This window comes from Marmota monax, unplaced genomic scaffold (assembly GCF_021218885.2).
Source record: "Marmota monax isolate L192 unplaced genomic scaffold, Marmota_monax_Labrador192_F-V1.1 WCK01_AAM20220418_F8-fsc00020, whole genome shotgun sequence".
NCBI lineage: Eukaryota > Metazoa > Chordata > Mammalia > Rodentia > Sciuridae > Marmota > Marmota monax.
In genome coordinates, this window is record NW_026692912.1 from 14,777,252 (window position 1) to 14,804,317 (window position 27,066).

At 36.6% G+C, this 27,066-nt stretch overlaps 1 protein-coding gene across 1 annotated transcript; it reads right to left on the reverse strand.

Annotated features, from left to right (window-relative positions):
- Positions 1-9,024: 9,024 nt before the first annotated feature.
- Positions 9,025-21,234, reverse strand: LOC124097314 (N-acetyllactosaminide alpha-1,3-galactosyltransferase-like). The gene is made up of 5 exons (XM_046451756.2): positions 21,158-21,234; positions 20,445-20,480; positions 17,963-18,013; positions 13,805-13,948; positions 9,025-10,248 (listed from the first exon to the last, which is right to left on the reverse strand). Exons 1-5 carry the CDS (start codon positions 21,232-21,234, stop codon positions 9,555-9,557), a joined length of 1,002 nt encoding a protein of 333 aa, XP_046307712.1. The 3' UTR covers positions 9,025-9,554.
- Positions 21,235-27,066: the final 5,832 nt, after the last annotated feature.

A 27,066-nucleotide genomic window follows, 5' to 3' on the forward strand; every position in this document is an offset into this window, starting at 1 on the left:
GGTATAACTTTAGTGTCTCAGCAATGACACTAAAGATCATTTGAAACTCTATATCAAGACTGTGGCCCATCTAGCCAGATTATTTTCTGTCATTATGACCTCAGTGACCTTTTTTTTAAGTCCAGTGATGTTGATGAGTTACATATTATTCTATACAGTGTGCTTTTAAGGCCAAGATTTGGGGATGAGCGCTACCTATGATTTTGCCATAATTACCCCAAATTTTACATAGTTACTTCCTAAGAGCTACTTTACCTTCAGTCTTGATGATCTAAAGAGAAGTACTAGGATAGATTGTTTCCCAGGCATTATATTTTTAAGTGTATAAAAGAACAGAAAATTGAATTCAATACCATTCTCTCGTGCTGTTTGAGTCTTCTATTAATGGTGATGTCACCAGATTCTTTTGATGATGAAAGTGTTAGAAAGGCACTGTCATAATGAGTCATCTGGTGGCAAGTCGCTATCATTGCTACAAAAACAATAGAACTTTGTCTCATTTGAAAACTTAAAGGATTTTAAAATGTTCTACCTTTAGTTACCTTTGTTGTACTTCCTTAGCTTTGTGACTGATCTTTACTCAAATGGTGTGTTATATGTATATGTGTGTGTTTGACAGGGATAAAGTGCAGCAGGCTTTCTTTTTTATCCTCTTTTAGATGTTGTCTAGTTATTCTAGGCAGACCAAATTTTTTCTTTGTTTTAAAAGTATTTATTTTATGATTATAGAAATAATACATTTTCCTGTTATAAAATACAAGTACATAAAAACACAAAGGAAAAATGATCACTTTTAATCACACTAGTCTGACATAGTCATGCTTAACTTAATATGCACCATTGTTTTCCCTTCCCATTTAAAACTAAATTTGTTGGGCTGGGCTGTAGTTCAGTGGTTAAGTGCTTGCCTGGCATGTGTGAAGCACTGGATTCGATCCTCAGCACCACATAAAAATAAATAAAGATACTGTGTGTTCATCTACAACTAAATAAATATTTTAAAAAAATAAAAATAAATTGTTTTTCTTATTTAAAAAGATGTGCATGTGTGTGCACACAATAAAAGATTCTTAAAGAAAAAAAAAGAGTGTTATAGTGTACATTGAGTCATCTTCTACCCCAGCACCTGACTCCTCTTGTTGCCCCATCCCCAGTATTGACCACTCTTCACAATTTCTTGGGATTTATTCTATAATTATTCTATGCCAATAGAGACATGTATATTTTTATATAGTTCCCTTTTAATGCAAATGACAGCATACTAAATATATTCTTAGTATTTTCAATTTCTCACTCAACAAAATATTTTGAAGATCATTCCATTATACTTCATACAAATGTGGCTCATTCTTTTTCTGTGGGTGAAGTGTTTTTAGTTACATGAATGTATCATTTATTTAAGATGTTTTCCATATTGCTAGACATTTAGATTGTTTACTATTTTTGCTCTTATAAGAAATTCCACAGTGAAGTGCTTGAACATTATAAGCACTCGTTGAACAAATAGTGAAGGACAAGTTCCTCGTATTTATGTTGCAAGATAAATTCCTAGAAATGAAATTTCTGGGCCATAACTTAAACTCATTTAGGCTGGGGTCGTGGCTCAGTGGTAGAGCGTTTGCCTGGCATACATGAGGCACTGGGTTTGATCCTCAGCACCACATAAAAATAAAATAAAGGTATTGTGTCCACCTACAACTAAGAATACATATTTAAAGAAAAACTTAAACTCATTTAAAATTTAAGTAAATATCATTACACTGCTTTCTATAGAGGTTGTATAATGAGCTTTCGACATCAGTGTATTGATTTATCCTATTATTACTATTATTGGGCATCTTCTCACTTGTTTAAAGCCATTATATTCTCTAAACTGCTCATAACTTGTTAATTTTCTATTCAATCTTTGTTTACATTTTAAAAGTTATTTTAATTTTGACATAATTTTAGATTTGAAGACATAGTAATCAAGACAACATGGGATAACTGTGTTTATGTGGGTATGTCTCTGTGTCTTCTGTTCCATTGGTCTTCATATCTGTTTTTGTGCCAATACCATGCCTTTTTTGTTACTATAGCTCTGTAGTATAATTTAAGGTCTGGTATTGTGATGCCTCCTGCTTCACTTTCCTTGCTAAGGATTGCTTTGGTTATTCTGGGCCTCTTATTTTTCCAAATGAATTTTATGACTGCTTTTTCTATTTCTATGAAGAACATCATTGGAATTTTAATAAGAATCGCATTAAATCCATGATGTAGCCACATCAGCTTAATTCACAATAGCCAACCTATGGAACCAACCTAGGTGTTCTTCAACAGATGAATGTATAAAGAAAATGTGGTATATACACACAATGGAATATTACTCAGCCATAAATAAGAATGAAATTAAGACATTTGCCAATAAGTAGATGTAACTGGAGAATATCATGCTAAATGAAATAAGACAGTTTCAAACAACTAAAAGCCAAATGTCCTCTCTAATACATGGATGCTATACCACAACAAGGGAGGGTGGAAAAGGGTGGAATAGAAGTCCATTGGATTAGACAAGGGGAATGAAGGGAATGGAGGGGGGAGGCAGTAGGAAGGACAGTAGAATTAATTGGACGTAACTTTCCTATCCTTGTATTTGAATACACTACCAGGGTAACTCTGCATCATGTTCAACCACAAGAATAGAATCCTAATTAGAATAAGTTATATTCCATGTATGTATATTATGCTAAAATACACTCTAATGTCATGTATATCTAAAAAGAAGAAGAAGAACAACAAAAGACCATATGGTTTTTAAGATAAACGAAGAGGTTATTGGAACAGAATAGAGTCCATATATAGACCCACATATATATAAACAACTTACTTTTGAAACATAAAAAAGACAATTTAGGGCTGGGGATGTGGCTCAAGCGGTAGCGCGCTCGCCTGGCATGCGTGCGGCCCGGGTTCGATACTCAGCACCACATACCAACAAAGATGTGTCCGCCGAGAACTAAAAATAAAATAAATTTAAAAAAAAAAAAGAATTGTTAAAAAAAAAAGACAATTTATTAGAGAAAGAATAGTCTTTTAAAGTGGCTCTGGAATAATTGAATATCCATAAGCAAAAATAAAACCAAAAAGTCAGTATGTCATCATACACAAAAATTAATTCTAAATGTATCATTGACCTAAATGTAAACTCTAAAGTCATTAAATATTAAGAAAACATAGTTCCTCCATTTTCCCCACTCCCCCACCAGTTATGGATCAGCATTCACTTATCAAAGAGAACATTTGGCCTTTGGTTTAGGGGGAATGGTTTGTTAAGCATGATATTCTCCAACTCCATTCATTTACCTGCAAATGCCATAATTTTATTCTCTTTTAATGCTGAGTAATATTCCATTGTGTATATATACTACAGATTCTTTATCTATTCATCTATTGAAGGGCATCTAGGTTGATTCCACAGTTTAGCTGTTGTGAATTGAGCTGCTATAAACATTGATGTGGCTACATTACAATAGTATGCTGATTTTAAGTCCTTTGGGTATACACTGAGGAGTGGGATAGCTGGGTCAAATTGTGGTTCCGTTCCAAATTTTCCAAGGAATCTCCAAAATGGAGGAACTTTGGACTGAGGGGAGGGGAGGAGACATGGGGCAGGAAAGATGGTGGAATGAGATGGACATCATTACCTTAGGTACATGCATGACTGCACATATGTTGCGACACTGCATCGTGTACAACCAGAGAAATGAAAAGTTGTGCTGCAATTGTGTATAGTGAACCAAAATGCATTCTGCTGTCATATATACCTAATTAGAATAAATAAATAAATATTTTAAAAAATAAAACAGAAAAAAAAACAATAAAGAAAGCTTCATATTAGGAGAAATAGTTTTTTAAAAAAATAGACAAAAGATTTAAATAACCACATCACCAGAAACACATACACACACACACACACACACACACAAATAAGTGTAGTCACTCCTTAGTATTTATGAGGGGTTGGTCCCAGGACCTACAAATGCCAAAGTCTGTGATGTTCAATTTGCTTATATAAAATGGTGTAGTATTGGGGTATAAGCTAACATACACTCTCCAGTATACTGTCAATCATCTCTGGATTACTTATAATGCCCAATGCAATGTGTAAGTAATTGTTATACTATATTGTTTAGGGAATATTGACAAGAAAAATTCTGTACATGTACAGTACAGGTATAATTTTTTTTTAAATATTTTTGATCCACAGTTGGTTGAATCTAAGGATGTAGAAGGCCAATGTATACATGAGAAGATGGTCAATGTTGTTAGTCTTCAGGCAAATGCAAATTAAAACCAGAATATCAAATTACTGCACTCCTATGGGAATAGCTAAAATTAAGAAAACTAAGTGCTGGTAAGAATATAGAGACTGGATCTCTCATATGCTGTTGGTGGGAATATAATATGATACAGGTGCTTTGGAGAAGAGTTTGCAGTTTCTTAACAAGCTAAGAACACACTTATACAATCTGGCAGTTTTACTCTTAGGTATTTATTCAGATAAATGGAAGTATATGTCTATAAAAAGAGCCATATGTGATTGTTCATAGTAGTTTTATTAGTAATAGCCAAAAACTGGAAATAGCCTTCAATAGATGAATGATTATCCTACTCCTGACACCAAGACAAAAAAAGATGAATGATTAAATAAACTGTAGCATATCCATTCATTAGAATAGTATTGAATAATAAAGAAGAGTGAAGTATTGATATACACCACAGCATAAATGAACCTTAAAATAATTATACAGTGAAAGAAGTCACGCACACAAAAGAGCTCATACTGTATAAAATTCTTAAACATAAAACATTCATACTACATAATGTACATTTTTATGTTTTAGTTGCCCAGAATCTGAGCATCTTTCTTTTAGGGATAACTCTGAATCTGAGAAGCAGCAGTATTCTTCTTTTCAGTGTGGAAGCTGAAATGAGCAGAAATCTCCTCTTTCTCTTCCCACTCCTTGCAGTTACTGATGATCCTGGCTTTTGGCTTTTCTGTGTCCTTCTGGCACTAAGACTGTCATACCTTCTCAGTTTCTTTGTTGTTCCATTTAATTACTTAGCAGTTTCATCATCTGTATAACCAATTCTGACACTAAAATATCTCATTTGAAATACCCAGATTTTCTGATTCATCCTTCTTGATATAATTTCTAGTATCAGAAGTGGTCTGGTAATCAGCTTTTACTGTAAAACGAACAACCCCAAACCTTAATGGGTTGAAGCAACAATGCTTTATTTTTTTTCATGAGTCTGGCCATTTGTGTGCTTCTGTTGATCTGAACCAGGCTCATTTAATCTTATCTAGGGAGCACTCATGGAACTACAATCATCTGTTGGTTTCTTGGGGCTTTCTGGCCTGTATTCACATGTCTGACTGTTAACTGGGGGCAATGCAGAATGTTGTAATGAATTTATTATGTTCAATCCATTCCCCTTTCTCTTATGGCTATGGATACAGAGAGGAAATAATGGTATTTTTGCAACTATTTACCAAAGACCCTTAGAATCAGATTTTCAGAATGAGATTTTAGGATTGGGTTGCTCACCCATTTGAGTTGGACTAACATAAAACCTTTTTACAAGTAGAACAGGGTTGCTACAAACCTTGGGCATATAGTGGCATCACAGTTATTTAGATTACCTTATCATCTCTAGAAACTTGGGAAGAAGAATCAGTTGAAGGGAAGACTGAGAACTAAATTGCTGCTGTATTGTAGCACCACGTTGTGGTTATACTGAGTACAAGATGTGTGGGAAGGAATGCCGCATCTGATTGTGCAAAAGGAGTTTTGGAAATGAATTAAGAAATCCATAGAGATTTACACTCGAGTCATAGACACAGAGCCAGATGAATTTTGGGGGCCATTGTGTGTGTGTGTGTGTGTGTGTGTGTGTGTAAAGCATATACAACTGAGAATAAGGCCAAAAATATAATTGTGTAATGTGGTTAATCAGAACTTCTCAAAGTATCTTGTGTTAAAATTAGAGAACTTGGAAAGACTTGGACTACAAGTGGGATGAGAACACTTGGGTGGAGTCAGATGAATCTGGAGTGTCCCTTGTCAGTGGAAATATATTTCTGAGGAGACAAGACTTTTCCTGCTTAAAAATGCTTTGTTATTCCTATCCAAAATAATTGGATCTCCAAGGGGCTTTTGTTCTCATTACCTGTAGACCAAATATCTGGAGTCAAATACATGTTAAGGTTTGATCTCTAGGAGACAGCTACTACCATAAAAGAATTTCAAGCTCTTGCTAATGTGTATTAGTATGTAAACCCATAAGAGGATGAATTATAAGGATATTATACCAACATGAATGGAATATAAAATTGGACTGAGTTAAAGTTATTGAAACAAGTATACTTACTTGAGATTCTGGACTTAATGTTATCTTAGTTAACTGTGACAAGGTCTAAGAATTTTCTTGATTATTAAACTAAGATTTGAATTCAGTGGTAGCCTACAATTAATGAGGTTTAAATGTCGTAATTTCACTGGCATAATGTAGAAGAAATCCAAAGGTTTAGGGAGGCAGGAATGTTGGAATGAATTTATTATGTTCAATCCATTTCCCTTCACCCTGTGCTCCCCAGTGAGGGTGAGGCTTTGAGGACATTTTCCTTCACTAAGTCATTGAGAAATGAATCAGTGTGGGGAAATTCTGAAATGAGCCTTCAATTTCAATAAGAACAATGGGTACTATATTAATGAACAAACTCTAGGCCTGGAGATGGAAATCTAACTTGAGTTGTCATGACAAATAGTTATGGGGGAGGCTGAGGCAGGAGGATTGCAAGTTTGACATTAGCCTCGGCAACTCAGAGAGACCCTGCCTCAAAATTAAAAATAAAAAGGGCTGAGAATGTAGCTCAGTGGTAGAGCACACCCCTGGGTTCAATCCCCAGAACTGAGTAATGATGATGATGATGATGATGATGATAATAATAATAATAAAATAATAATAATAATAATAATAATAAATGGTCTCTTGATACGTTCCTATAACTAAGTCAGTTTACAGACCATGAGTCCTTTGATTAAAGGGGAGTTGAGATGCTGCATTTAATGTTATCTTAGTTAACTGTGACAGGGTCTAAGAATTTTTCTGCTTATTAAATTGAGGGAGGACATCAAGTCACTTACTAGAATGACTGTGTACTTGGAGGAAAATAAAGAATGGATGCTAGTTCTGAGTTGAAGCATTATTTCTAGAGTCTGAAAATGCCACTGTGGTCTACTGAACAGAATTGAGACTTAGGGAGAGTGGAGGATAAATTAAAATTTGCCCTGAATTTATTTTAGAGAAGTCCCAGAATTTATAAAAGCAAAATCTACTGCTGAATTTATGATTGGAATATTATACCTAGCAACTTGTAGAATATTTGCAATAGTGTCTGTCCCAAGGAGTAAGGGCTAAAATGCTAAGAGTCAAATGAAAACCAGTGGAAAATCTCTCCTACTAAGATAGTAAATAAAAAGTATTGGGCTGGGGATGTGGCTCAAGCGGTAGCGCGCTCGCCTGGCATGTGCGGGACCCTGGATTCAGTCCTCAGCACCACATAAAAAATAAAATAAAATAAAGATATTGTGTGCAACGAAAACTGAAAAATAAATATTAAAAAAATTATCTCTCTCTTAAAAAAAAAGTATTAACACTTGTAAAGATTAGTGTTGCCATTTAAAGACTTGAAAATTAACAGGCTGTTAATTCCTATCACATCCTTGTTTAACTTACTTGCTTGGCCATATAGAAGCCAGATGGATTTGGAAAATTCCTGTGAATCCCTGTAAAGTTAATTAAGTGGTGACTCCAATGACAGCTACTTTTCCAGGAGCATCTTTGTTGGAGCAAATCAACTGGCAGTTGGTATTCAGATAAATGTGGTTTCCCTATATCAATTAGTAAAGACTATCAAAATCAGTTTGCTTTCACCTTAAACCTCAGAACTGAACTCATCTAGACATTTCACAGGATATGATTGTTGACATCAAGCTAATTGGATCATTTAAGTAGAAAATAGCAAGAATCCCAGATGTCATGCTAATACAAATATAGCCCATAAAAACGTAGGAGCCTGACACATCAGTGACATTTCTGAGTAGCAGGTATGCATATCTGCTCTAGACAAGATCCTGTACCTTGCACCACTTTTGACTAAATTCAGAGGCATAGTGCTCTGGATATTGGAGGCAACATCTACTGCATTTGGGTGTGCCACTCTGACCTATATATTGAGCACCTGGTAACCCTGCACATTTTGAAGAGAAGGCTCTATGAAAGGTTCAATATACACAGCAAGATCTGTACCTCTTTGCATGGGCCAGGTAGAGAATCGATGCTTGATCCATGGGTACTTGAACTATTTCTTCCCCTACCCATTAATAATTCAATGCTCTCTGATCGAACAAACTAAAAGTGTGAATGTATGCATCTGCAATCCATTGAAATATAAGTTTATATGAGATTGAACTTGGACAGATTGGAAAATTGGTGAAAAAATATGAAGTCCTTTATGGACTTAGGAAATAGGCACACACAGCGATGATTTATGTGTCCCATGAAAATGTTCTCCAAAGAGCAATATCAGTAGAGGAAATTCTCAGTAATCAAGTAAATGAGATAATCAATTCTGCAAGATCAGCCAGCCTCTTTCTGTAGATACCACAGTGCTTCATCAATGGGTCTACGTACAAAGTGGCCTTGGTGGCAGGGATGGAGCCTGTTCCTGGGCTCAGTAAGGTAGTTTTCTTTTCATGAACAATGGCCTTGCTATCTCCTCTGCTAAATATCCAACATGCCAACAGCTGGGATCCTCCATCATCTGGGAATCCTAGACATCTGATATGGTGTGGGACCATGTCAGATAGTATTTGGTGTTCCACCTTTTGGGGAAGAAAGTGCTTGTTCATTTGTGCAAAAGATGGAAGGATAGGTTTTCAAAAGGAAAGTAAATAGCATATTTTAGTTTTTCTCTCTATAAATTTTATTTTCATTTGTTTGTAAAACAATATATATGTATTTTTTTGACTGACTCAAATTTTCTTAAGTAACTATCTGCCCATCTAATAGCTGCTTTAATGTCTTCAAGGTTTTACCTACTGGTCGTATTAGCATAGTTGCAAGAATCTTCCTTTCCCCATACCACTAAACAACCCCTTTTCTTAAGCAATATGAGAAATTTACATCTTCTTGGATCAATTGAAACGTTTCAGGTTTTATTTTATATTCTGTTCTTGTGTGATCTAACAAATAATATTTCTTCAACATTCATACAAGGTTTGAAACTACTCCATCTCCATCTGATTTCAATAAATTCATTCTACAATGACTATGTTCCATGTTATGTGACTCAAAATGAATGTGAGGAAAAGCATGTTTGTTGTGTTGGTGGGCCTACCTTTTCGGTAGTCGAACTTTTAGTGCTAAAATTCATCCAGTGCTAATTTTCTAAGCAATAAGACAAAATGATGCCCTAAATTCAGAAACATGAAGGAAGGGCTATAAAATTAATCATTCACTCTAAGAAGTTCATAATTCTTAATATCCCAAGAGAGTTTAATGTTTTTAATATCAGGAGTCCTTTTTTGATATAAATCCCAGTAGTATTCTGATGATAAGATTTTAGTGGGTTTATGGAGAAAGAAATATTTGTTTAAGTGGCTTTCATCATGCCACACTGCTTCAATGTTATTTTTCTTGTCATTCATGATTCCTTTGGAGCATTCCCTGGCAATATTGAGAACCTGAATGGGAGTACCACCAAAAACAGCAGCATGGTAATAAAAATCTCCCTCACCCATAGGTATATAAGCTTCTGATAACTGATTTCTCTCATAAGGCAACACTGTAGAATTTGCCTTATACCAGTAAGTATGTAACTGAGCTACTGACTCTCCCAGAGTCTCCAAACCATATTTTCCTCTGAAGATTTGATCCACATCCATGCAGAAAAGGAAGTCAACTTCATTCTGGATGTGATCCACAATATGTTCACTGATGATCTTCATGCGCACCATACTGATATCTTGCCATCTCTCTTCTCGTTTAATTTTAAAGATTTTGAATGTGTGGAGGCGGCTCAGAGGCATCCAACGAATAGTGGAAAAATTATCTACCATGACATAAAAGATGACTTTCTGGTCGACCATGAAAAACTTATCAGCAGATGACAAAAAACTGTGCAAATAGAACTGAAGGTATCTGTGAAGTAAATAAGAAGTGAAGTTTGTCTTCTTATATTTTAGTGGAACACATATAATCAAAATACATGAACTGTAACTTATCCAGCCATGCTACTAAGCAACCAGAATTAGATATGCTTTTTGAATAGCATAGAAGAAAGGGAAATTATCCACGTGTTCTTTTGCTGTTGGAGTTTTACAGATCATACAATAGACATTCCTCATAAGAGAAATGAAACTTAGATCAGACCCCCCGCAAAATAACAACAACAACAAAAAACAAATAAGAGCCAGAATTTTCAGGGTTATAAGAGCGATGAAACTCGTTTTGGGAGTTGCAGGCAGGAAAGGTCTTGGGTCTCTGCAAGAGGAGTTGTTGCTGTCCACAGCTTGTGTTATGAATAGTTATGCATACAAGATCTGAGATGGTATAGTCAGCAGTGCAAAGAAAAACACTCCACATTGTTTTTCTTAGTTTGTATTATGGCTCTTTCTATGGTGCTAAAATAGCGGGGATGGAAAACAAAATTTCTCATTTTCAGTCTTGCAAGTCAATAAAAGATTTCAGAGTAAATAAAATTTCTTAGTTTAATTCAAAAGAGGAAAGGTGGCTCAATTTCAAATAAAGGTTATATAATCCTAAGAAATAAGTTCTGGATATTGATATAGATTTTTAAAAATATAGCAGACTACAGGTTGGGAGGAAAGTTTCTAGTTCAACACATCTAAAATTATTAGAAACTATGAAAATATCACTTAAAATATTTGACTGGGCTGGATGCTAGTACGTGAATCCAACCAAAAAAGGCCAGCTTATCTGTGTGTGTGTGTGTATGTGTGTGTGTGTGTGTTTTGGTTAGATTTTTTGTGCCTTATTTTAGAAAGCTTTGCCTCCTACTTAAGGTAATGAGAATGTTCTACATTTTCTTGTAGTAGCTTTATTGTTTTACCTTTCGCATTTGTCTATTATCCATCTGAATTGATTTTTGTATATGAGGTAATGTAGAGAAAATTTAAATTTTTTCTAGTAAACAAAACTTTCAACTTTGGAATGATATTAAATGTACATAAAAGTTGCAAATATATGATTGACAGCTCCCATATACACTATCTAGCTTCTCCTAACATTAATATCATTAATGATTGTACATTGATCAAAACTAGGAAATTTTGAGTAGTAATATATTATTAACTACAGATTTTATTTTGATTTTTACCATTTTTATCCCTAATAGCCTTTTTCATTTCCATGATTCAATCTAGAACACACATTGCATTTACTCATTATATCTCCTAGTCTCTTCCAATCTGTGACGCTTTCTCTCCTTATTATTCATGACCCTTGCAGTTTTGAAGAGTCCTGCCTGATCAAGTATTTAGTAGACTATCTCTTAAATTTGGTTATTCCAAAGGTTTGTCAATTTTGATGATTTTTTTCAAAAAACCAATTATTGGTTTTATTTATTCTATTTTTAATTTTCTATTTCATTTATCTCTAACATTTCATTTTTAAAATTTTGATCAAGGATAGTGGAGTTTTTAGTAATGTCATGATTTAGCAGTAGAGGCACTTAGTGCTGTAACAAATGTATATAAAACAGTGATTTTGACATCCTATTTGATAAGGAATTAAGCAGAAATTGCTTTTTGTTTTTAAATTATTGGATGAGTTTTAGGGCCTTATTTATTTTTTGCATTGTAATTGGTGAATGGAAAATGTAACATGTAAAATTTCTGGCTTAGTTTGCCCTTTTCTTTTTTATCTAGTTCCTCAAAGTAGAAGGTTATCTTATTAATATGAGATCTTTATTCTTTTCTAATGTAGGCACTTATAGCCTCTTGTACTGTTTTTATTTTATCTCATAAATTTTGATATCTTGTATTTTTGTTCACTCAGTTTTTTTGTGATTTCCTTTTTGGTCCATTGGCTATTTAAGAGTGTGTTGTTTCCATATATTTGTGAATTTTATAGATTTTCTTCTGTAATTGATTTTTAATTTCATTCCAGTGTGGTCATGGAAGAAACTTGGGTTAATTTTAGTTTTTAAAAATGCCTTACAACTTTTGTGTCTAAATATAATTTAACTGGACAGTGTTCCATGTGCACTTGAGAAGAATATGTATTTGTTGAATAGATTGTACTACATGTTTGTTATAATACAAAATGCATACATTCCTCTTTAAAGGAAAAGAGAGTGGTACTGCTAAATCATGACATTATTGAAAAATAAACAGACCTTTATGGTATGAATAGGGTTGTCTCTTCTAAGCAGCACCATCAATGTGGATTGGGGACACCTAAGTGAATATAATAGTGGTCTATTTAATGCCCCCAGATCTCATTATTGTAGATAAGGAATCATCAATTGTATTTTTTCAGGACTCTATACTATTTTAAGTAGCCAGTGCACACAATGAGGTTTGTAGATGTTTACATTTAATTTGATGTTTTCCCTATATTTGGTCCAGATTTTACATTTAGCAAATAATCTTCAAAGTTACATGTTTGATTTGGAATAATTTGCCTACTTTTGTTGATCCTAAAGGCTTCTCTTTTTTTTAATTCATATTTGTTGTTCTCCTAGGGGTTCAAAAGATAGGAAATCAGTGCAGTGGCTGCATTCTTCCATCTTTAAATGGAAATATTCAATTGTAATTGTAATTTTTTTAGTGGTTTTGATTTTCTGTTTGCTTAGAAATTAAACAAAAATTGAGCTGGGTGTGGTGGCATGTGCTTGTAATCCCAGAGGCTCAAGAGGGGGAGGCAGGAGGATTGCAAGTTAAAATCCATCCTCAGCAACTGAGTAGGACCTAAGCAAATCAGTAAGACCCTGTCTCTAATATATATATTAGATATATAATATAATATATATTATATATATTTTATATATATATATATATATATATATATATATATAGAGAGAGAGAGAGAGAGAGAGAGAGAGAGAGAGAGAGAGAGAGAGGTGGCTCAGTGGTTAAGTACTCCTAGGTTCAATTCCCAGTACCCCCCACCAAAAAAAAATAATAAGATTGGCAACAGTCTCAGAAAATTAAGTTACTATTGGGAGAAGATTGCAAAATCAATAATGGAAAAGAAACCTAAGGTTGGGATGTCTTTTTTATGTGTGCATGTGTGTGCTGGGGATTGAACCTGGGGCCTTGTGCAAGGCAAGCACTCTACCAACTAAGCTATATCCCCAGCCCTGGGATGTCTTTTGAGTGAACCTACTGGGTGGTGATATTTAGACTTATAGTAGGAACTGGCCTAGAGAGAATAATTATTTTTTTTTAAGAGAGAGGAGAAAGAGAGAAAGAGAGAGAGAGAGAGAGAGAGAGAGAGAGAATTTTAATATTTATTTTTTAGTTCTCAGCGGATACAACATCTTTGTTTTGCATGTGGTGCTGAGGATCGAACCCGGGCCGCACGCATGCCAGGCAATCGCGCTACTGCTTGAGCCACATCCCCAGCCCACAGAGAATAATTATTAAGTGAAGTTATAAAATGCTCAGTAGATTACCTCCCATTGTCTGCAACAAAAACCCTGAATGTAAAGGTTATTTGAATCATTACCTACCTTCCCACAGCAAATACAGTCAATCCCACAGTAATTTTACGATTTGCATAATAATTTTCCAAGACTGACTCATTGTAAGTACCATGCCACACAACTGGAGCTGACCATTCAGTAACACTCAAGTTCTTATCTGTGAAGTTCAGTCTATGTCTGTAAGAAAGAGAATTTTTGAATAAGATACATATAATAAAAAAAAACAGAAGATAAAGCCTTGATAAGCCTTGATTAGCCTTGATTAAGGAAGTTCTGAGATCAGAATTTCTTTACATCTAACCCAAAGCCTTGACAGTTTTTCTTTTGTGGGGGTGTACTGGGGATTGAACTCAGGGGCACTCCACAACTAAGCCACATTCCCAGTCCTATTTTTGTATTTTATTTAGAGATAGAGTCTCTCACTGAGTTGCTTAGCACTTCCCTTTTGCTGAGGCTGGCTTTGAACTTGCAATCCTCCTTTCTCTGTATCCTGAGTTGCTGGAATTACAGGCTTGTGCCACCACACCTGGCAACAGTTTTGATAAACTAAAGAAGTAGCATATCAGAAATGGCAAGATCATTCCCAAAACACATGTATATTAGTTATACTGTGATTCCAAGGTCTTTGGAAACATAGTTAAACTGACCACCCAAAATCTAAAGTATTGATTTATTTTATGTCTAGCTAAGATATCCTGGTCATAGTAGTGTTTTGTTTTGCTTTCTGACATTATATTCAAAAGCCATGTTTTTATAAAATGATTGTCCTAGTTTTTGCACCCTGAAGTGCTACCAATGCTAATATTGCTGTAATACTGTTGTTATCAACTTTATCAGAACTGTGGAGAATAGTCAAAAGTTTAGAGCAACCAAGTAAAAGGTAGGAATAAGGAGCCTTCATGGTCTTCTAATTTAGCCTATCCCCAACTGCCTCCCCAGTGTGGCAGTGGTATTGAAGACAGGAGATGGTGTCTGCAATGTGGGTATCTGCTTCTGAAGAGAGCAGAGTGGACCTGTTCCCAAGGAGATGTGTCTCTTCTGACTTGTCCTAGGGCTCTCTGAAGAACTGACACCAAACTCAGACTTCTCTCAGAGTGGAAAGGTAGCTAAAGGAAGGGTGTTTCTTGAAAACAAAGTCAAAATGCATTCTGCTGTCATGTATAACTAATTAGAACAACAACAACAAAAAAATCCTGCCACTCTGCAAAAAAGTTATAGTTGTGGCAAACTAGAAACCCTGGAACACCTGAGGAGAGTCACTTTGGACAGTAAGGGTTCTGATAGTCTCCAGTGTATAACAGGGAATTCAGAAATCCATGCACATGCCAAGGGCAGGATACATGCTCAGAAAAGACCTGAAAATGCTTTAAGTTTTCACCTCTGGTTGATATTGAGGCCCCGTGAAGCAGGAAGTTAAGACTAAGGCAGAATTGAGAACAGCTGGGCTAAGCATTGAAGGAGTACCCAAACAGGGCAGTCTGCAGACTGAGCCATATTTTCCTCTCCTTCCCTCACACCTTTCACTCCCTTCCCTCCTTTCCCCTCCCCTCTGCTTACTTCCCCTCCTCTTTTTCTCTTCTTTTTCTCCTTCTTGCTCCCTTCCTCTCCCTTTCCTTTCTTCCCCTCTCTTCCTCCTCCTCCATCTCCCTCCCTTAATCTTTCTTCCTTCTCTCTTTATCTCCACTATCCCCCACTCCCAAGTATTTAGTGAAATTCTATTAGATATTGGCTGACCACAAGCTAAAGGAACAGAGATTTCAGAGACCAAAAATGAAAAGAATATAGGCTTTAAAACTAGTTTAGAGCTGGCCATGGAGGCCCACACACACCAGCGGTTTGGGAGGCTGAGACAGGAGGATCCCAGGTTCAAAGCTAGCCTTAGAAATGGCACTGTGCTGAGCAACTCAGTGAGACCCTGTCTATAAATAAAATACAAAATAGGGCTGGGGATGGGGTTCAGAGTGGCAGAATGCCCCTGGGTTCTATCCCTGGTACCCAAAACAAAACTGGCTTAGAAAACAACCAAACACAACTATAACCCAAAGAACTCTGAGGAGCATAAAGAATAATTTCTAGAGAGACCATAATACAATAGTCAAAATGTTCACTTATTAACAAAAATTATGAAGCATTAAAAGAAACAAGAAAATATGGCCCATTCACAAGGAAAAAAATAACAGAAATTGTCTCCAAGGACCTCGTTGCGCAACGGTAGCGCGTCTGACTCCAGAAATTGTCTCCAAGGAATCCAGACATTATATGTACTAGAGAAAGATGCTAAATCAACTATTTGATATATGCTTCAAGAATTAAAGGGAACTATAGACCAAGAAATTGGGAAAATGATGGCTTAGCAAATAGAAAACATCAATAATGAGAGATTATTAAAAGTAACCAGTAGAAATTATGGAGCTGAGAAGTCAAATAACTGAAATAAAAAACTCATGATAGGGTTTTAGCAGAAGATTTGAGCAGGCAGAAAAAAATCAAAATATGCACAAAACACTTTACCTAGCAAGAGAGTATACATTCTTCTCAAGTACACAAAGAACTAGGCTCAATTATATGCTGGATTAACACAAATCTCAATAAACTTAAAAAAAAACAACTAGAAACACACAAAGTATCTTCATCAGCAATGGAATGAAATGAGAAATAAATGACAGAAAATCTGGAAAATTTACAGTATGTAGAAATTAAACATTATAATCTTAAACAACCAATGGGTCAAAGAAGAAATGACAAGGGAAATTAGAAAATACATCTTGTATCTGGCAATGGATTTTTATATGTGAAAACCAAAACACAGGCAATAGCAACACAACAAATAAATTTGGACTTTATTAAAAAGCAAAACTTGCTGGGTGTGGTGGTGCATGCCTCCCTGTAATCCCAGGGGCTTTGGAGGCTGGGGCAGGAGGATTGTGAGTTCAAAGCCAGCCTCAGCAAAAGTGAAGCACTAAGCAACTCAGTGAGACCCTGTCTCTAAATAAAATACAAAATAGGGCTGGGTATGCGGCTCAGTGGTTGAGTGCCCCTGAGTTCAGTCCCTGGTAACCAAAAAAAAAAAAAAAGCAAAACTCTTTTCATTAAAGAACACAATAAAGAAAGGAAAAGACAGCTCATAGTATGGGAGAGAGTACTTACAAATTGTACATCTGATGAATCTAATAACCAAAATATATAAAGTCTTACAACTCTATTGTCTTTTTACAGTAAAAAGACAAACAATCCAATTTAAAAATAGGCAGAGACATTTTTGTATACAAGAGGCCAATAAGCACATAAAAAGATGTTCAGCATCATTAGTCATTAGTCATCTGGTAGGAACAGAGAGAGAAAGAGAGATCAAACTGGAGCTTTAGAAAAGTGAATATCCAAGGGGTCAATACTCATATGAGAAGGTGTTCAGTATTAATGTAATCAAGAAAAAATGCAGTGGGAATTTAATTTTATCAGATACTAGCCTATTTGGCATCTATTTAAATGCTTATATAGTTTCTCCTTTGTCCATTGCTGTGATGAATCTTCACCTTGAATTAATAGGATTTATCTTGCTGATCTTGTTGATGGGATGCTGTAGCATTTATTAAGCTGTTGTCTTTCATAACTAAACCCACCATACCCTACTCTGCTTTCTTTTCCTGGGGCTAGGACTCTGCAAATCCTTTTTCTCCTCTGCCAGCTGGTACCATTAGGTTCTGCTAATAGAGGCCCACACAAAACAACAAGGCTGAAGGAAGAGGAAACTTGCTCTTTCCTATTTTTTGCAGGTTTCTTGTCTGCTTCCTGTTCCTGCAAGACCTATCTCAGTGATCTTTTTTTGCCACAGTGGCGATTTCTTCCTAGAGCAGCCCTTGAATCCAGTTTAGTGAGCCCTGCACACTTGGGCTCTGCTTCTCTCATTGGTGAAACCAGGAGAATCAATCATGTGGTTTCAAACACATGCTTACACTTTTGGTCTGACTCTGTTCTCGCACCTTTAAGTTTATGTAATTTAAAATGTCACTCAAGGAGAATATGGGTCCAAATACCCAGCCCCAGTGAGTTGGCCACTGCCTATTTTTTAGAATATTGTAATCAGAGATCTATCCACTCTCCAAAATCTGGAATGCCAGTAGTGGTATTGTTATTATCTATTACTTTTATGGATTAACCTCACATGTGTAAGATTTGAATTCTTACCTGGGATTAAACCAATCAGATAGATGCAATTCTGTTTTATTTTTAGGAGACCTAAAAGGAAAAATAATGTAAAGAGTCATACTCTATCCTCTAGCTTGAGGTAATTGAGTGTCTATGAAATCATGGGCTGTATTATAATAAAATGCAAAATAAGAGTGAAGTAGGAAAAAAAAAAACACTGATGAACTTTGATGGTGGTAGCATAGGAAAATCATGGTTTCCAACCTCAATTTAACTTTGTTCTTTGCTGCCCAGAAGTCTTTGTGTTTTCATAGTTCTCATCCTCATTCATCTCATTCACAGAGAAAACACCATCAGATTAAAGCTTCCTCAACTTTCTGACATGCCATCTTCAAATTTACCCATAGCACTGAACTGTTTTCCTTCTTTAACAATGGAAATATATCCCCACTTTCCATCTAAGGTTAGCCTTAAATATCTTATTGTCAGGAGCCTTGATTTGGGATTTGGCAATTATTCTCAGAGGGTTTCTCCTAATCCCTCTATCCAATCATCTGGCACTCTCTTCTGGCACTTTGCTGTGGTTTCAGATTGTTACCTACAGCTAAAACCTCACCCATGAACTAAAGACTTGTGTATCTTACCGTGTTCTAAAGCTCTGTACTCAGATTCTTCAAACAAATACACAATGAAGATGTTTAATTTTAAAGTCATCATTTCTCCAAAGTACCTCCTTTTTGGTTTTGGCTTTCTGTGTCTTATGGTTCATGGCCACAATGTGTGACATGACCCAGTCTTTACACTATTTCAGCCATATCTCCTTCCAGACCCTTATCACAATTTGCTTAAACATACTACAACTTTAATTAGCTAATTTCCACCTAGCCTTCAGATCCCATTTTAAATAGCCCTTCCTAAGGAAAGTGTTTCTTAATCTGCTAAATGAGATTAATAGCTAACACCCGTTGAATTCTTTCCTAAGTATTATCTAATTTATCCCACATAGCAGCCCATATGAGATGGTATTATTACTATTATTATCCCATTTTACCAGATTAGGAATTGAGGTAGAGAGAGCTTTTATTATCTTGCCCAGAGTTACACACGAAGGGAAAGACAAGCAGTTTCACCTGACTCCTTCTATTTCCTCTTTGCCATACATTCTAATGGCACCCTGGCTACAGAGCTGGGGCCCCTCTGGAGAGCCGATCCTGGGATGAGTTAAGGAAGTGATCAGGCAGCTATGGAGCTGAGTCATATATCAAGAGACTCTATCCCTAGGTGCACAGAGAGGAGTAACTGCAATGTCAAGGATGTGACTAAGACCTGGAGTTCTACTCAAACACCCACTACCATTGCCTTTGGATGATGCATATTAGTATGTTAAGGCCATAGAATTTTGAACTAACATTAATAACAGAGACTTGTTGGTAGGTGGTATTGCATTAAATACATTTGCCAGAAAACATTTTAGATCTATTCCTTCTCCAGGTTCTATGATGCAGACTTCCCTTTAATGTTTCCATCTTTGCCTAGGGGTTTGCCTGTTTTCAGGTCATTAGTCACTGTTCTCTGTTTGTTGTGGAGATTTATATATATATATATATATATATATATATAAAAGTTTATATATATGTATATATATATGTCATATTAAGAAGGTATGTTTTATATATATGTATATATATATAACATATATCTTAATATCTTATTTTCATGCATGGCACAGATTACCTAGTTATCTAGTCATGCTCTTAATAGGGCTCTTGTAAGTCACAGAACCATCAGAGAGACAAGGCCTTGGACACAATAAATATCAAAAAGGAAAGTTAATCTTCATTTTACTGTGGGGTTCCATGACTGTATGAATAATTTGAAGAATTTATACTAGTATTGGATCTTGCACAATCTTTGGGAAAGTTTTTCTCTCTGCACATATTTTGATGGTATGATTGCAGAGGTGGTGTGTGGTTAATGACACCCCCCCATCTCTCTCTCTCTTTGGTATCAGGGATTGAACTCAGGGGCCATGACCACTGAGCCACATTCCCAGCCCTATTTTGTATTTTATTTAGAGACAGGGTCTCACTAAGTTGCTTGGCATCTCCCTTTTGCTGAGGCTGGCTTAGAACTTGCAATCTTCCTGCCTCAGCCTCCCGAGCTGCTGAGATTAAAGGTGTGGGCCACTGCACCCAGCTAGTGACATCTCTTGAGAGTCATTTAGCAAGCTTTTACTCCTGTATGTTTGCCTAGAGCTTTCAAAACTCAAGGTTACTGGGGGCCAAGTTCTGGTTCCTGGAAATGTGTTTCCCGTATCCAGTTCCCACTCCCCATCAGACGACACTTTGCTAGTCTATGCTTTCTTTGGCTTCTGGTATTCTTAGTTTATCTCCAAGATGTGTTTGTAAAATTGCATGGTTTACCATGCCTGCAGGATCCAAGGACTCACAGACCCTCATGCCCTTCAACAGGGTTTATCTTTGAAGAAGAGGTTGTAGTATGTTTGTAAATAATAACTTACCAGCACTTATACATCATCATCCGTAGTTTCTTTGAGCTTAAGACAAAAGAAAAACATGTTATTTTTAAATGTATAAACAGTGTTTCTGAATATAAGGTGACTGGAGGACTACATCAATCCATTTATTTTATTGCCTAATATTACCAAATCTACTATGTGCCAAGTACATGGTGGTTATAGAGATACAGTATGAACATGATGAAAATCATTACAGGTAGGTCCTCACATGCTGTACCTTTAAAAAGAACACATCTACAACCTAATTCTTTGAGACACAAATGAATGAGAAACCTACTTAATATCATTAGAGCAGTTAATCAGTGATAAGTCTATTTGTCTCTAATTATGTAAGGTAAATACAATATATATACCTGAAGTCACCAACGTTAGGATTTTTTCTTAAAGATCTTAATTATTTCCAAATTTTTCTCTGACATTACAAACATTAAACTGCCATAATATTTTAGCTTCTTATTGCTTTTCCTCACACAGGAGGGCTTACACATGTAGTGCGCCTTTGGGCCCACTACAAACAAAGGATTTGGATGCTGAAGGCTAGGTTTATGTTGATGAATTTAGGTATATTGTATATGTTCAGGTACTATTGGACTGATCTATCTGGATGCCGATTTATTTATGGGCTTTTTACCTTGTGACATAACAGATCCTTTCCAAGTGTCAGAATAAAACATTCATTAAATTTTTATAGTTACCTGAAATAATACTTTGTGTGCAAGGCCCATAGATACAGTAAAATCAATGATATCATTATTTTCCTTTTGTATTTCATTCTTTTCCTGGGAGGAAAAAAAAACAGATGAAAGTAGATTAAATTTAGCACAGTATTAAGAGAGTAAGCTCTTGGTGATTTAAACTAGATAACTAGACAGTGGACCACAATTAAGGCACTGTTGCTCCTCAGGTGTTATCTACGTGAAAATCGAGTTGAGTCAGTGGATGCACTTGGTTTTATTTTGAGCCAGCTGCAGGAAGTCTTAGAACATTAGTGGGTCTTAGATGTTCTTGGATTAAGAGGTTTTATAACCTTCGTATTTCCTAGATTTAAAGGCTTTTTCTCCGGAAAATAAATGTGAAAATCCCTTTCCTAGCCTAACTCTAGGGTAGAGTGTCAGTGAAAAGATAATTATGAAAGGACTTACCTGGACTCTAAAGATTTGTATGAAGGAAGATAATTACTTTAGTTACGTGGCATTGTGGTGTTGAACACTACAAAAAGGTGATGAGACTGATGGCAACATAAAACATATGCCCCTTTGTAAAAGTTCTTGAAAATAAAATTGATTCAGAGCACTGGCTGGAGACTCAACTGTAATTTTTAGGTTATCTGTGCATTGACCTTGAATTTTTAGTCATGAACGTTATAAAACTCCTTTACGGTATCTAAACCACCAATATGAAGTTGTCTAGGCACAGACGAGGAATTAGGTGTGGCTAAATTTGGTTTAAATTAAAATCTCTTACCTGTTGTTTTCCTCAGATCATGGAGGAATTTAGACAGATTCTTTACTGGAGATAACATTTATGGTATAAGATGTGTTTGAAGAGATGTGGAAATTGTATGAGAGCAAGACAGTTTTCAAGCAGGACATTTTGAACCCCTTGAAAAATCATGAATCAGATGCCCAGTACTGGTTCTATGTCACTCTCAAGCAGGTGTGTTTAGTATTTTAGTCTTCTGTGAATGATGACATCATCAGGTTCTCTTTTGATGATGAAAGAATGTATGATCAAGACAATCCATATTCCAGTAACCTCTTTTTTATTCTAGGGGGCTATATTTTTGTCCTGTTCCTAAAAATAACATCCTTCAAGCTCCTTTTGTTTTGAGGGGATTTTTAACAGCTTTATAATAAAATTTTAATTGAGTTATAATTTACATAAAGTAAAACATGTAATTTAAGTGTGCCTTTCATTGTGTTTATTATATATATACACATGTGACTAACAACCACCTTAGTTAAGATGTGACCATCTCCAGGACCCCAGTTACTTTCCTTGTGCCTCTTTCAGTCAGTACTCTCTCCTTCCTGGCAAGCTGGTGTAATGAAGATATTGAAAGAGATCATCAAGAACTTAAAGGCAGCTATGATGAAAAAAATTTAAGGATTTAATAGAAAAATTTGTCAAAATGAATGAACACATAGGTATTCTCAGCCAAGAGATGGAAGCTACAAAAACAATGGGCTTCTAGAACTTTTTAAAATATGTATTTATATTTTATATACTGCTGGTGAGGCTTACTGACAGATTGAACCCTGAAGAGTAAACGGTCAATGAAAGAAAAGATAATTCAATATTAATCATCTTATTAAAAAAGAAAGGAAATGCTTTGTTAAAATAAATAAATAAAACCTCAGTACCTATAACAGAGTTATCAAGTAGTCTAATATGCAAGTATTTGGATTCCCAGAAATGCAGAAAAGAGAAAATGGAGAAGTAAAACTTAAAGAAATTATAGCCCCAAATTTCCCAACTTTGATTTTACAGAAATTATAAACTTACAGATTCAAGAAGTTTAACGAGTCCCAAACAATAAAAATGCAATTTTCCCTCAAGAAAAATTGCAAAAATGCAAAGCAAATGTAGGAATTCAGGGAAAATTGCTGTATTTTGTGCCAGTCATTCTCTAATTTAACTGCATATTTCAATCATATGGGAAACTAAAAAATCCAGCATCCAGGCTTTACCCCATGCCTATTGAACAGGAGTCTTTGGGATGAGACCCAGGCATGAATATTAGTGCTCCAGGAAATTCCAGGCCTCAGCCAAGTTTGAAAAACAACGCTTTATGCCTCCTACCACTAAGAAAGAGGCACAGCTGGGTTTTGGAGGCTTTACCCCACACGTGTGGATGACCAGGTGTTTCCCATTCACCTGATAGAATAAAAACAGTGAGCTTCAATGTAGAGCTCTGGACAGGCTTTTCAACTGATTCAGATTGCAAGCAAGTTACTCTGCCACTTAAGACCATAGTGAGCCTTGATGGAAAACTTGCTGCAGAGGCCCGCTGAATTCCAGAGCGCAGGAATGCTCCTTGTCTTGGTGTGTGCTGTGTTGCTACAGCAAAATATTACTGTCTAGGGGTGCTGGGTTTGTTCAGCAAAGGATTGAAGAACAGGATACAAAGATAGCAAGCAAGAAGTAGGTTTAGTGCAAAAGTGACGGAGATAGACTTCTCCAAAGACAAGGGGCCTCAGAGCTGGGAATCCAGTGTGGGGGTGTCTTGGCCTGTTCTTTTTATGGTCTCTGGAATTTCCTCCTTTCCTTATCTCCTCCCCTGTCCATGCTCTCCTCACTGTTATTGATTGATGCCCTCTCTGTCCACATGTTGATACTGCCAGTTATCGGTGAGTCCTGCTTCCCCAGATGTTGAAGTTTGAACATTAGGGAAGCGCACCAAGGCAAGCATATAAAGCAGGGTTTATTTTAAAGGGGTAACAGAGTTCTTCCGCGAGGGAGAAGGGGACCAAAGCTGGTATCCTGGTATCCCAAGAAGCGAGGTGTTCTGCCCTTTTTATATGTCCTAGGCTTCCTTTGTTCTCCTGCCTTTCCCCCCTTATCTTTCTCCTCCTGCTTGGCAGGATGGAGTAGACAAGGACACATTAACAACCTTATAGCTCCCTGTAGGGAGGGGAAATTCCTGGGACAGGTTACCTGGGTTGGAGCAGGGGCAGGTTCTTGATAAGATCCCTCAGGGGACCATCTCCAACTTCCCAGACTCACTCAAAATTGGCTTCCAGATCTATCTACACTGACTGACTGTCTAATTCTGGCTTCAATGTCTGTTTTAGTTTTTCTCTTGGATCCTCTGTTTAAGAGCATGAGTACGGAAGCATCTGTCTGATTGGGTTCCCTGCTTGTGTCCACAAGCACTTTTGTCAAGCAGTAAGTCGATGTCATTAGAAGACCCTCTCCATGCTCCTTTCTTCTGGTCCTGCCCACAACCTCCTCACTTGCCATCTTGCCCTGGCTGCCTAAGCCCGTTTACCTGTCCCTTAAAAATACCAGACTCTGGGCACTTTATATAGGAAAGAGGTTTATTTGGCTCAGTTCTGGAAGTTCAAGAGCATGGCATCAGTATTTGCTCAGCTTCCAGTGAGAGCATCAGGACAGTTCAATCCATAATGGAAAATTGCAAAGAGGAAATGGGCTCATGGAGAAGAGTATGTATGTGAGAGAATCAAGGGAAGGTGCCAGGATCACTTGAGGAGAACCTGCTCTCACAGTAACCAGTCCGGTCCCATGAGAACAAGAATTCCTCCTGAGAGAAAAGCATTAACCCCTCTTAAAGGCCCCAAGCCTCATCATGTGGTGACAAATCGTATTCAAACCATAGTACACCTTGAGCAGATAATCATCATTTCCCTTTTTTAAATAGAAGTTATTGTAATTTACCTCTCTTTCTTCCTTCCTTCTGTCATTATTGACTATAGTGTGTTTGAGTGTAAGCTAATTTCCCACATATTTTACAAATTTGATAATCTGTCTAAGAAACTGAAAGAAATGAAAGACTCTGAGAAGCTTGGCCCTAAGACACTAACTGTGGATTCAGTAGTCTGCCATTAGGAAGGGGGTGGGCTGGAGTACAGCAGAACATTCTAGACCATAGTGGGAGGGAGGGAGTACTTTAGTTGTGTAGGAAGAAATAACTTATGCCCAGAAGTGGTAGATAGATAAATGGAATGCATAGATGTTTTAAGAGGGTAAATACCTAGTTTTCAACAATAGATCCTTCTTTGAGAACCCCCCACAGTGTGATCACCCTCCAGTGAACCTACTCCAGGAGAGAGCTGCTGGGAGCAAAAGCAGATGCTGTGCCCTATGTGGATTTTCTTTCCAATGATTTTAGTTTTGAAGGAAGAAATCCTGAGATTGGAGATAGTTGGAGCTGGGTCACATTTATGGCAGACCTCTCGGGAAGTTCACGGTTTCCAGCTGATGAGGCCCCTGATATTCCCTGTTTTTTGCTCATGGCCTGGTTTTAGTGATGTGCTTGTAAAATTTTAACAACTGACTTTAAAAATAAAGAATAAGGAAAGTGAAGGAAAAAGAACCCCAGTTCCTAGTGTTTGCTGATTTCTGTTGTGTAAATAATTTCACCATATGTGTTAGTTAGCTTTTCATCATTGTGACCAAGATACCTGACAAGAACAACTTAGAGGAGGAAGTTTGAGATCACAGTTTCAGAGGTTCAATTCATAGTCAGACAAGTACATTGCCATAGGCTCAGGATAAGACAAAACACGATGGCAGAAGGACATGGTGGAGAAATGCTGCTTTGCTCATGGTGGACAGGAAGCAGAGAAAGGGAAAGGGAAGGAGGCTACAGGGAATGCCCCCAGTGACCCACCTCCTCCAGCCATGCCCCACCTACCTATACTTCCCACCCAAGCAGTCCATTCAAACTAGGATGGACTGATTAAGTTATAGCTCTCATAATTCAATCATTTTACCTCTGAATATTTCTGCATTAACACAGAAGCATATCCAAACTGTAACACCATGCCTATTTTAAGCCATCACAATGACGTCACCAAACAGGCAGTTGGGAAATAATGTATAGAATTGGCTCTCACAAGCCAGTGTGAACTGGTTTCAGGACATCACTGACTGTCAACTCAACTCTTGCTTGTCTTTGGTGAGAAACTCTTCAGAGCCTTCAAATATGCTCCTTTAGGGGTTTAGACAGAATAAGGGTGCTTCAGTTCCTCGAAACCAAAATATCTTAATCTCTAACCACCTCTTATTCTAAACAATTCACTGAGAGTGTTATAACTTTGACTGTTTTCACAGCCACATCCTTTAAACATTTTTAGCTACTTTCATTTATATGCAGAATTAATATCTATTTCGTCAAATGTGCAATCTTCACCAGCTGCAGAAAAGAATGTTTTAATCACTGAAGTTGCTTAGGTTAATAGGGTCGTCTTTGGAAATTTCTGCCCTCTGAGGTCTTGGATAGGGAACTACTTTATTTTAGCTGTGAGTTCTATTTTATTTTATTTTTAGGTTTAGTTCTCCAGTAGTTACCTTTATCCTCTCTTTCTCCCTTCCCCTTGATTTCACAAAATCTTTTTATTCATTTATTTTTTTAATTATTTATTTTTTCTTTTTCTGCCTTACCTTGTGAGAGGAAACATTTGGTTCTTGACTTTCTGAGTCTAACTGATGTCACTTAGTGTGTTTTTCTCCAGTTCCATCCATTTATCAGTAAATGACTTAATTTCATTCTTCTTTATGATCAGGTAGAACTCGTTGTGTATATATACCACATTTTATTTATTCATTTGTGCCGCAGTCTGGCTGGGCACAATTCACGAGCCATAGAATTGGCTCTCACAAGCCAGTGTGAGAGCCAATTCGAACTTTATTTTTAGAACTTTATATTTAGAGCCAGAAAGGATCTTTATTTTTAGAACACATGCTACACCACAGGAGCTCTTCAGGAATTCCCTCAGAGCCCAACTGCCACCTCAGGCACTCCCTGTGAGCACCTCCCCCAATCTCTTCCCACTCTTGAGGCCGATTAGCTGGGTCGAATGGGCGGAGCCAAAAGAGTCCCCCAATGAGCAGCTCTGTGATCTGAAAGGGAGGGGAAACA

Excerpts from the sequence above, each read along its gene's own strand:
- LOC124097314 (XM_046451756.2), bottom strand. The coding sequence starts at position 21,234 with ATGAAATACAAAAGGAAAATAATGATATCATTGATTTTACTGTATCTA. Across the intron at positions 20,481-21,157 it reads CACACAAAGTATTATTTCAG|CTCAAAGAAACTACGGATGA; the intron begins GTAACTATAAAA and ends TTTTGTCTTAAG. Across the intron at positions 18,014-20,444 it reads ATGATGATGTATAAGTGCTG|GTCTCCTAAAAATAAAACAG; the intron begins GTAAGTTATTAT and ends TTTTCCTTTTAG.